At 47.4% G+C, this 11,868-nt stretch overlaps 1 protein-coding gene across 8 annotated transcripts in view; it reads right to left on the bottom strand.

Moving 5' to 3' along the window:
• Positions 1-9,551, bottom strand: part of LOC147443106 (uncharacterized) — a 50,636-nt gene extending 41,085 nt beyond the window's left edge. For 3 of the 8 annotated variants that reach the window (XR_015190234.1, XR_015190235.1, XM_086529032.1), the window contains exons 1-3: positions 9,438-9,551; positions 9,269-9,351; positions 8,943-9,009 (exon numbers count right to left, since the gene is read on the bottom strand). Coding sequence is in view for 4 of the 8 variants with exons in the window: in XM_086529032.1 (XP_086385158.1) it covers positions 8,943-9,009; positions 9,269-9,351; positions 9,438-9,533 (246 nt within the window). In the remaining 4 variants the exon portion in view is untranslated. Of the gene's footprint in view, positions 1-8,942; positions 9,010-9,268 lie in introns of all 8 variants that reach the window. The other 5 variants (XM_086529030.1, XM_086529033.1, XM_086529031.1 and 2 more) reach the window with 3 other exon arrangements.
• Between the last annotated feature and the right edge of the window lie 2,317 nt (positions 9,552-11,868).

The following is an 11,868-nucleotide window of genomic DNA, read 5'->3' as shown; positions in this document are numbered from 1 at the left end:
CGTTCGGAACGTTCCGGAACGGCCGTTCCGGTTTGCACTGGCCACCCGGAACGTCAAACGTTTCGGGACGTTTCGGAACGTTCGGGAAGGGAACTGCCCCCCCGGAACGCCGGAACGGGGGCTAGGGGGCGTTCCCCGGTAACTATGCCCACAGCCTCGTCTCCGGACCCCTCCGCCACTCCTCCTCAAACACAGGGTATTGGCCACGCTTCTGCCGCAAGGCGTTCTCTTGGTAGTGCTTTCACTACGAGCCGTGTGGCTCGTGAGGGACAACCCCACTTGAGGCCGCCTTTTTTGGTGCTCACTTCTCCCTTTGCAGCGATCCCCAGAGGTCTGACCAGCTTCGACATTCGCAGACGCTCGGATTTCTTCGATTACACCTTCACTCGGTTTCTGGGTGATTCCTCTTCCAACTTGGAGAAGGCCAGCTTTCGAGTCCACGTCCTCTTTCTTGCAGCTAGAGGCAGTGAGGCCCTGGACACAACGGTGGGTTTCTCCTTTCCGTTGTGTGGTATGGATACCACAGAGTGGACCTAGCACACAGTCCTGGACTGGCTCCAGACACAGGCTATTGAGTTCTCACACCACACAGGGGACTTAGCAGTGACAGATCTAGTAGACACTTTGGCCTCTTGCCAAGTTCAGCATGACACCCCCAGATGCAACAGGTTGCAGGCACATTGTGGTACACTTGTTTGCTGACACTCAGTGCCCTCCCTCTTATGTTTTTGTGCATGAGAATCCAGAGGATGTAGCCCTTCGGGCTGCACGCTCGGCTTGGGCCTGGGCGGGACAGCCACTTCTTACGCGCTTGTCTAGAGGTCGTTCGGATGCGGATTACTCCCCATCCAAACCGGCCTCAAAGATAACGAGGTTGGCTGCTGTTGCAGCATGTGTTTTCTCTCACTGACTCCATGAGGATCATCTCATGGAATGTGCAGGGATTAGGAGGGCCCTAGTTTCAGCGACAAAGGGGTCGGCTGCGTCAGGAGCTGCAAAGATGCCTTGTGGGTGGTGAGATTGACATTCTTATGCTGTAGGAGCATCATCTTTGTGAGAGCCGCATTCGGCGTTGTGGTCAGATCTTACGTGGTCGCTATGAGACTTTTTGGTCAGCTGCTTTTGGACCTGGAGGCATCCAGGGTGGGGTATGTATGACTATTGCGGAGTCTCTACAGCAGGCCATTGTGGGCAGAGGGATTATTGTGCCAGGCAGGGTTTAGTGGATCACTATGCAGGTTCAGGGTTGCCTTGTGGGCTTCCTGAACATATATGCGTCCAATGTGGCGAGTGCACAAGCAGAGTTTTGGTCACAAATTGTTGAGTCTCTGTCGCAAGCAGAGCAGTGGTGCATTGGGGGTGACTTCAACATGTTGGAACTTGGAGGACCCTTCTGACAGGATTGGTGGTAGCCACGCTATTGTGCAAGGAGTTGAGCTGGCAGCTTGGGAGAGGTTTTGTATGACTGAGGGTTTCGGATGTGTGGCAGCACTCTAGCTTTGTGAGGCCCCCAGACAGCCTGGCCTTCTCTCGTTCGGATCGCAAAGTGGGAGGAGTGAATCTATCGCGGATAGATCGCTTCTACACTAGTGACTTTTTCTATGAGTCGAGTGGGACAGTTGGCATCCTGGCAGGGACTTCCTTCTCCGACCATGCACCAGTGATCCTAACAGTGACAGATAGGTAGAGGCGGGGGAGCACGATGCTACGCATCCCTGATAGGGTTTTGCTGGACTCTGCACTCAGACAGCGAGTATAGGCTCTTTGGACAGAGAGCTTGGACATGCAGGATTCTCCTGCTGACAGAGTGGCCTCAGGACTAGCTCAGCTTAGTCGTTTCTTTCTCCAGGAGTCCTTGACTCACCTGACTGCAGCGAGAGAGGAGGAGCAACGTCTCAGACGGGGTGTTGCTTCCTTGCAGAGGATGCAGGAGCAACATCCAGACAGTCGTTGGTTGGAGGAGCAGTTACAGCAGGCTCGCAAGGAGCTAGGTAGCACAGAGGAGCGGCGCCATGAGTTTGCTTTTCACCGACAAGCATCTCAGTGGACGCAGGTGGGTGACAGAGTGACTGGTGCTTTCTTTGAGGTAGTGGGACCTCGGCATACGCATACCAAGATCAATTAGTTGAGGAGGCCCGACGGGTCAGTTGCTTCTGAGCCAGAGGACATGCGTGCAGTTGCTACTGCCTTTTATCGTGAGTTACTATCTGCAGATTAGGTCGGTTTCGCCATCTCCGTCGTCGTCATCGATCTAGCCTAGACTTGCATCAGTCACATGCAATCAGTTTGTACCAGTTTGTGCAATCAATAGTAGACCACTCTCGCCGACGAGAGTGGGGCCTTCGAAGGAGGGTTTTACGTCTCTGGTGTCGTATTTCTCCTCTCTCTTTATCTTTCAGTCTCATACACTTTCACGCACAGTGTCCATTCACTTTGTTTATGATCATTGCACTCTCATCAAGAACGGAAGGCTCTACCTTCCATAAGAACAAAAAGGAACCTTGAGCACAGTTCGGAGCACTCATCTTGAGCAAAGTTCAAACATTCATTCCGCTGCACCTAACATCGGTGTCAGAGCTTTGGCAGTGTTCTGTATCACTCAAGGAAAGAACCACAAGAATCACAAGAATTTTTTTTTGCTTGTTGCGGTCGCACGTAACCCAAGACTTCTTGGGCGTGTCGATTCCTTTTAGGAATCCCAAGAAAGAAGGGCTTGTCCAGCCTCCCCTTGTGCCTCTTTTCATTCATTGAGAGCGGACTGTGCACTTCGCGGCCGGCCAATCGACGTGAGGTGGGAAAAAGCAACCTTGGTGTCAACGCAAGGCCGCCAAGGGGTGCGCCCGCGGAAAAGAGCAGAATTCGGGTGAAGAGAAGATCCTTCTCGAACACAGATTGCAAGCTAAAGAAGAACCTCAAGACCCTCAAAACCCTCAAGAACCCAAGAACCCAAGACCCACAAGAACCCAAGTTCCTCGTGAACTTAAGAACCCAAGATCATAGTGCATGGTCATCACCCGAAGCGGAATGGATACTTCGCATACAGGTGATGAGCATGAGAGAGGCGACGAAGAATTTTTCCCACCAAGAGGTTTTTCCGACCCTCCCCCTCCCCCATCTACGCCAAGGATTGCACTAAACTCCTATGGAGGAGTTGGAGCAGATGTTTATGGACAGGAAGTTAGAACGCGAAGCAAGAACAGCAGAAAGAAAAGCAGAAATGGAGCGCGAACACCAAGAAAGAATGGAAGCCATAGCGCGTGAGCGCTATGGCAAGCACGCTTTGAAGCCAAAGAACGACAAGCCAAATTGGATCGTGAGCGCGCAGAAAGACAAGCAGAGAACAAAGCAAGACAAGCAGAATTTGATCGCGAGAACAAAGCCATCAAAGAAAAGAGCAACCAACACATGAAAGAATTCTTGCGACTCTTTTCTCAAGTTCAGGCACAGATGCAAGAGATTCGAGAAAAGGAGACTCTCTCAGTCTCTTCTTCTTCAAAGCATAACACATAGGATTTGCATGATGATAAGCATGAAATGATAATGATAAGCATGATAATTTGGATGACAATGACAAGCATGATGATTTGCATGATCAAGATGTGATTTCTCACAAGCATGATGATTTGCATGAAGAAGACGTGATTGTTCACAACGATGATGGTTTAGTTGATGCTTTTTCTAGCGAAGCTAACCTCGTTGCAGATTTAATCAATTAGGAAGAATCGATCTTGGCTTTCGAGTCGAGGTCCACAGCACCCTCCCAAGCAGATTCGATCAAACACGACGAACCGATCTTGGCTCTCGAGCCTAGGTCTCAAGAACCCTCACAGGAAGTATTATGTGTTCGCATGATTAGTACGCACGCATTGTTCGAGTGTTTCATTCGTAATCATTTCCTGTATTTTAGTCAGCGTCTTTATGTGATCCCTTTTTCTAGGCATGACATATTGTACATTGAGCATGTTTCACTCATGAATGAGCGAATGTATCATGAAAAGCTAAAAAGTATGCATTCAAGGAAGTCACATTCCATGTCTCTTCCTTGGCATGACACATTCGTAGAACGAGCACAGGAAAGTATGAGCAACAAGCATCGGCATTTCCGTTGTGAATTGCCACAGTTGATTACTTTAGATCATAAGAGAAAGATTCGATCTCCTTGTTTGCGTGTGTGTGGTGAACGGTTTGGCACTCCGTCTATTTGTTCATCTACATTGCATGCACAATCTTTTAGGAAGACAAGATTTTTTCCAGTCACTTTACATGGAATAGGTATGTTCATGGTTTTGTGTTGGAAATGGCTTCATGAATTTTCAACCATGGAGATTCTTGAAGAAGAAAGAAGCATGACACTCGACGAAATTGAAGCATTGAAGGAGCCACACAAGACTTTGTGTCGTTTTCGGCGTGGGCCAAAGAAGCAAGCATTGTAGACCGTTATGAAGTTCAAGTACCGCACGACCCACACATCAGAGTGGGCCGGCGAAGAGTCCCTTCCAGGATTCCGGATGCTATTGGCGATCTCCCTCGACGCCATACAGTTCAGTACCCGTACCTCACTTTGAAAAGGAGGGGATGTCACGTGACACATCCAACCCCATGTGTTCGTGGACAAGATACAGCAAGACAAGGGTTCAATCAGTCCAATCAGCCTAGATTTAGAAGTGATCTGGCACTTTTGTGAGTCTATTCGTAGACCGTGCATGCCCAGTCACTTAGTGTAGATGCATATCCTCTGGTTGCACACAACATGATCATAAGCATTTCCATCAAAATCCTTCAGGGGAATTTTCCAGTGCATTTAGCCTATTTTACCTATTTTTGACATTTTTCACTTATTATTTTTAAATGACTTTTGTTGGAAAGTAGGTAGGGCAAATTGAGTAAGTTTGTATATAAGCAAACCTAGACTAGCACTAATTGGCAGAAGAGGCAACAGGAGCACCATTGCTCAGCAAGGCACTTCTCAGCAAGAACCTTGGTGGAGTTCCTCCTCCAAGCAAAGACCCCTAGCATTTTCATCAACCTCAGCCCCTTGGCGTTTTCATCAGCAAGCTCCACCGCAAGAAGACCTCAGCCTAGCATTTTTGCTCCAGTCACATCATCGCCAAGCATCTGCAGCCTTAGCGTTTTCATCATGTCAGAATTGCCCTCAACCATGGCGATTTTCAGCAGGTAAAGATCACCAGTTTTCAACCCTAAGAACCATCAGATTTCAGCCCCAAGTAACAGCAGATTTTCAGCCATAAAGACCAGCAAAATCAGCGTTTTCAGCAGTAGCAGATTTCAGCCAGCAGTGTTTTTGGACAGCAGTTCATAAGCATCAAATTTCAGCCCTTAGGTCGGTCTCGCCATCTCCGTCGTCGTCATCGATCTAGCCTAGACTTGCATCAGTCACATGCATTCAGTTTGTACCAGTTTGTGCAATCAATAGTAGACCACTCTCGCCGACAAGAGTGGGGCCTTCGGAGGAGGGTTTTACAACGTCTTTGATATCGTATTTCTCCTCTCTATCTTTCAGTCTCATACACTTTCACGCACAATGTCCATTCACTTTGTTTATGATCATTGCACTCTCTCATCAAGAACGGAAGGCTCTACCTTCCATAAGAACAAAAAGGAACCTTGAGCACAGTTCGGAGCACTCATCTTGAGCAAAGTTCAAACATTCATTCCGCTGCACCTAACAAGTCACAAGGAACGCGTCCCGAGGAATCGAGACGGGGGACGAGGGATGGGGCTCAAATGGACTTTTAGAGTAAAAAAGAAGGCGGGACGGCAAGTGGGGACGAGAAGCCCAAAAATGGACGTCCCCTGTGACTATGGTCGACTTCATCCCACCACGACCATGTTTGCACGGCGGGCCTTCTTTGAGAAGAGCCGGCTTGAGAAGTGGAGTTAGTTTGAGATGACATGATGATGGAGAGTCACAAGTGTAAGTGGAGAGAGTAGAGGGGAGCTTCAAAGTTGAGAGGGTAGCGGAGGGAGAGAGTGGGTAGAGAGGAGACTCAAGGGTAGAGGAGGGAGAGAGTGCCAAGTGGGTAGAGAGGAGACTAAAGGGCAGAGCTCCAAGCCTCAAGGAGAGGGTAGACCGTAGAGGCGAAGCGCCGAAGGTAGAGAGGAGAGGCTTGAGCAATGAGAACTTGAGACATAGTGACCCAAAGGGTAGCTTTTATAGCCACTGGGTTGCTTCAAACTTTCAATATGGCTGTTGGGTTTGCAACAGGCCGTTTGAAACGGCCATATTTTCAAAATTTAAAAAACTTGACCGTTGACTGGCTACCCATTTCCGGCCGTCCCCAGGACGTTCCCTTGCGTTCCCACTCGGGCTCTTCGATTCCAGCCGTTTCCCATCCGTCCAAACCCGTCCCCATCCCGGTTCCAGCCACCGCCGGTTTCGGCCGTCCCCCGCCCCTAGGACCCGTCCCCTCCGTCCCCTATGACTAAGAGCTTTTGAAAGATAGGCACTTCGACCAAAAGCCCATTCAGTAACTATAAATCAAGAATAAGAGCCACCAGAGGTGAAGATGACAATGAGCAACTACCAAAAGCTCTGTGTCAGACAGAGCCGCTAACTCGTAAAATCTGACAACAAAAGGTAATGGAGGAACAAAAGGGAGAGAGCAAGTGGGGACGAAGGTGCAGGGGAAGAGGTAACTGACATCACCAACAAACTACAACAGGATGGCACAAGGTGGGTAACAAAGCATTGCACCGAAGTAGACAAGAAGCTTTCATCCAGAAGAGTGAGCAGCTACCAGAAGCTCTGTGTCGGACAGAGCCGCTAACTGGTAAAATCTGACAGCAAAAGGTAATGGAGGAACATAAGGGAGAGAGCAAGTGGGGACGAAGGTGCAAGGGAAGAGGTAACTGACATCAAGAGACTACAGCAGGATGGCACAAGGTGGGTAACAAAGCACTGCACCGAAGTAGACAAGGAGCTTTCATCCAGAAGAGCGAGCAGTCCACGTGCTGAAGGTGGCTCCTAAAGACCATAACTGAAGAGGGAACTCCGAGAGACAGTGCAGGAGGCTTCAAGAGAAAACCATCCTAGGAGAGCGAGGTGAGAGAAAACAAACAAACAAACAAAAACAAAAGCAACAGAAAGGAAAAAACAAGAGCAGTAAACTCGAAGGATATGCATCCACGCACATGCACTCTCACTCTCTCTCTCTCTCTCTCTCTCTCTCTCTCTCTCTCTCTCTCTCTCTCTCTCTCTCTCTCTCTCTCTCTCTCTCTCTCTCTCTCTCACACACACACACACACACACACACGCACGCACACGAAAGCAGGTCCTCAGACAACAACGAAACAGACACACGCGAAAGCAAGTCCTCAGACAGCAAGGAAACACACACACACACACACACACACACACACATACTTAAAGATACAATCAAGAACAACCAAGAAACAAGGAAAGGAGAGAAAAGAAAGAAACAAAAAAGGAGCAAAAAGAAAACAAACCCGAAACAAGTAGGGCACCCACAAAGCAGCTGAACCAACAGACGGAGAAACGCCTAAACAACTATCAAGGAGTCTGCAACAACAGAAGAAGGATGGTTGGTGTGGGAGGCGGCGAGGTCACGCAAGCAACCTTCCCTAGGCAGAGAGAGCAGTCCTGACAGGCTTCATGTTGATGGATGATAAGTGGCACCTCCAGAAGCAGGAATGTGACAGAAGAGAGGGGTTTTGTAAACCTTAAGTCATTACCATAGTTAAAAGCACAGTCGTCACAGTGGAAAATCAATCCACTGCGTCCAAGGTCCACCACGTGGAGGGTGCTCCCCTTGGACCTCTCTCTCTCTCTCTCTCTCTCAAAATCTGAGCACAAAACCCCAAATGCCCAATATGCCAATGACAACAAAGGAGCAATCCCCAAATATATCCATATACAACAAAACAAACCTAAACTATTCTCTCTCTTTCTTTTTTCTTGCAAAAAAAAAGGGTTGTTACTAAATATTACTAAGGCAGACTCTTTTGATACAATACAGCACGTAGGTTAAAAAGGTATGTGTCAATGACCACCAAGTTTGAGTCACACTGCACCAGGCAGAGATTGTTCGAACCTGCAGGCAATCTCAAGTGTCAAGACACCATGCCCTGAGGCTATATCAGAGGCAAAACAGAGAGATCCGTACACAACATCAAAGAACCAGGCAAAAGAGGATGGAGCAGGCCTTCTTAGATCCTAATGCTATCCTTCACAAACTATGCGCGCTCACACAACAAACCTTAGTGTAGGGTATATTCTATATTTTGATCCTCTTACAGAGGGTTTAACTCTTAAGCAGAGAGATGAAGCCTTTGACCAAACCGACATCCTACTGATGAGTCAAAATATCGGGATAGTCATATATAGGCTTGAGATCCAACAAATCTCTTAGTCCTCTATCACAACCTGGTCGAAAAGAGAAAAAGCCACCAGATCATTGTCCAAGGGATGATCATGTGCCAATTGAAACATGAAACGCATCATGGGAGGGCTCTCATCCCTGGATAGCTGGCCCCTATCTTGCTAAGTACTGTAAAGTAAGTGTATTAACATGTAGAAGTCCATCCCTCAGCTGAGCATTGTGGTATTCCTTAAAACCTATGACAAAAACAATGACTCGCAAGCCTCATCCCTATCGGACATCAAGGAGAGAGAAAGCCTGTGGTGGAGAGTGGGACTCTCTCTGTGATGTCTCCATATTTGCACTCTTTGATATTTTCCTCTTGAGGTATTCCCCGCCCACCTCAGGCGGTGTCTCACCCCTAAGATACACTTGATTGGCCTTTCTAGCTACTGGCCTGCTCTACTCTGAGTCCCTACTTGTCTATGTTGCGGGACTATGTTGGCTCTACCAAATGAGCAGAAAAAATGTTAAGCGAGTGAACAGATCATCTAGAAGACAGCTTGTACAGAAATTTTACTACATTTCGTAAAGGAAGATTACCTCCAAAGCTTGAATCCGAGAGATGCCACTACAAATTGGAAGTTCTATGGGGATGTTTCTAAAAAAACTGAGACACCCATGTCCAAGAAGTTCCAATCAGTCTAAGTAAGCCAGAAGGATAAAAGTGTGTATCCAATACGTGCAATTACTTGGGTATTCACGGGCTCACACCAGCTAAACTCTGAAGGGACTCTACCATGCACACAAACAAAAGAAAGGTAAAAGTGTGTATCCAATACGTGCGGTTACTTGGGTATTCACGGGCTCACACCAGCTAAACTCTGAAGGGACTCTACCATGCACACAAACAAAAGAAAGGTGATTACCTGCTCATGGAATAATAAAAGAGCTGAGAGGAACTGAAAGCTGCATGCTCTTGAAGTGCCAGTTCCCAGAATTTGCAACCAACCTGTTCATTTCTCTCGCGAGAAGAGCCAACGTGTATTAATTTGTGTACAAGATCTTACTGCTGTGTAGATAACTTCAAAAGCATACATTCACGCTCTCTTTGGAAGTTTGGTGTGTGCGCTTGTGTGGAGTTCGGTTGGGTTTTTGTGTGGTTTTGTTTTGTGCGCGCGCTGTGTGGGGCATTTCGGTTTTGATTGCTGAGCTTGCACGGCAAGACTGACGTTTTTGAAACGTACTAAATAGTTCCCACGAGGCCTAGCATTATTTGACCTCTCTTTTTTTCTAGAGGGGATCTAGGCTATAGTCCCGGATCATTGTTGATCAAAGGCCGTTCGATCCATTTGGAGGAAAAAATATGAGTTAGGTGGGCTTTGACCTCCCAACGCCTCTGACACATAGCACATGCGTTACCACTACACTTGTGCACACGTTTTGTAAGTAAGGGAAATGGTAGCATAATATTACATAGTTTTGGCTCGTCGTGATCCTAGTTCACATCGAGTTCACACCACCATAATATAGTACACGTAGCCTGAAGAGTTCATGTCTAGTCCACATGCAAGTTCACAATGAGTTCAAATTTGTATGAGTTTACACCTAGGTTACATCAAGTTCACATTTAGGATCAACGGTTGTGATCTTCTTCGACAAGCGATGCCGATTTTCAACCATACATCCCCTCTAAAATTGAGGTGTCAATTAGTGAGGACGGGCGACCCATGGGTCACACCAATATTCCACAAAAATATTCCTTCACAATCACCCAGTTTTGGGTCACTTGACCTGAAACGTGACCAAAGGGGAAAAGTACATGAGCACATCCCTCCGGCCAACCAAACAAACTTATGATGGAACAAAGAGGGCTACATACACAGACAAATATCAAGCATTCACATAGTGCGACACATACACTTACTCTGCACCACCCATTTAGTGTCCATTCCTCATCGTAATGCTTGCATGCAAACCTCGAGTTCGTGCCAAATAAGAAACCATAATATTGACGACGAACAACTGCCAACAAGATCATGCCAACTCAGTCTGCGTCAGGAATCAATGCAGCACCCAATCCTTGCTAAGTCAACAGATAGAATTTTGAAGCTACCCGATCTATGCCACGTCAACAGACCTGAGAATTGGACCCAGGCCCTGTTGGAATTAGGGTTGTAGAGAAACACACACAGCTTGGAGAAGACGAAGGAAGCTCAAGGCACACAATAGAGAGTGTATTACTTAGTGTGCAATGGAAAGATAGATAGCCCTAGAGTGATGGGCGTATATACAATGCACGGGGGGAAAAACCTCCTAAAGAGGGAAAAAATGCCCCGGCAGTCCTAGTGTATTCATACACATCACTACCACATGTACATGGTAACAAATCCCCCCTGGAGTGATGCGTTGAACGAGAGCTGGCACATGAGTAAAGGGAAGTGCCATGCCCTGAGGACAGGATCAGTCCACAAAGGGGAGTAAGCCCAAAGCTTTGCGGAAAGCTTCAAGCTTCTCACGAGACAATGCCTTTGTGAAAAGATCTGCAAGGTTGTCCTGTGTTGGCACATAAGCCAAGCTGATCTCTCCTGCTGAGAGCCTCTCCCTGACATAGTGGTAATGCACCTCAATGTGCTTTGTGCAAGCATGAAAAACTGGGTTCCTCGCAACTGCCAATGCGCTCTGACTGTCAGTGTAGATAGTGTTGGCAGTGTCCTGTCCAACACCCAAATCAGCCATAAGGCATCTGAGCCATACACACTCAACCGTAGCTGTGAAGACTGCCCTGTACTCAGCCTCACAACTCGAAGTGGCCACAGTAGGTTGCTTCTTGCTCAACCATGATATACATGAACTGCCAAGCATGAAACAAAAACCACTTGTGGACACTCGCGTGTCAAAACAACCAGCCCAATCTGAGTCCGAAAAAGCATGTAAGACTGGCGGCAATGATCCCCCCTTGGGATAAAACAAGCCAAGATGTAAAGTGCCACTAAGGTAGCGGAAAATCCTCTTGACAGCCTGCCAATGCTTAGACCCTGGGCTATGCATAAATCTGCTGACCTGCGAGACTGCAAACTGAATATCTGGCCTCGTGTTGCATACATAAATGAGCCAGCCAACAGCAGTTTGGTAAAGAGTGACATCAGCAGGATCGCCAGCATCATGTAGACTCAACTTCAAACCTGTTTCCATGGGAGTGGCAATAGGTTTGCAATCCTCAAGTCCAAACTTACATAGCAATGTCTCTATGTAACTTTTCTGACACAAGGCAATACCACCATCACACTGCTTAAACTGTATACCCAAGTAATGATGCAACAGCCCCAAATCTTTCATCTTGAAAGTAGCATTCAAATCCGTCTTAAATTCAGCAATATGTCTCTCATTTGGTCCAGTGATCCGCAAATCATCAACATAAAGAACCACAATGAGAAATACATCATCCTCACGCTTTACATACAATGTGCTTTCTGTTGGACTGTTACGAAAGCCTCGTTTAACCAAATGAGTGTCAACTTTCTCATAC

This window comes from Adiantum capillus-veneris, chromosome 14 (assembly GCF_014529385.1).
Source record: "Adiantum capillus-veneris isolate H3 chromosome 14, ASM1452938v2, whole genome shotgun sequence".
NCBI classification, from domain to species: domain Eukaryota; kingdom Viridiplantae; phylum Streptophyta; class Polypodiopsida; order Polypodiales; family Pteridaceae; genus Adiantum; species Adiantum capillus-veneris.
This window is presented reverse-complemented; position numbering and strand designations above follow the sequence as displayed.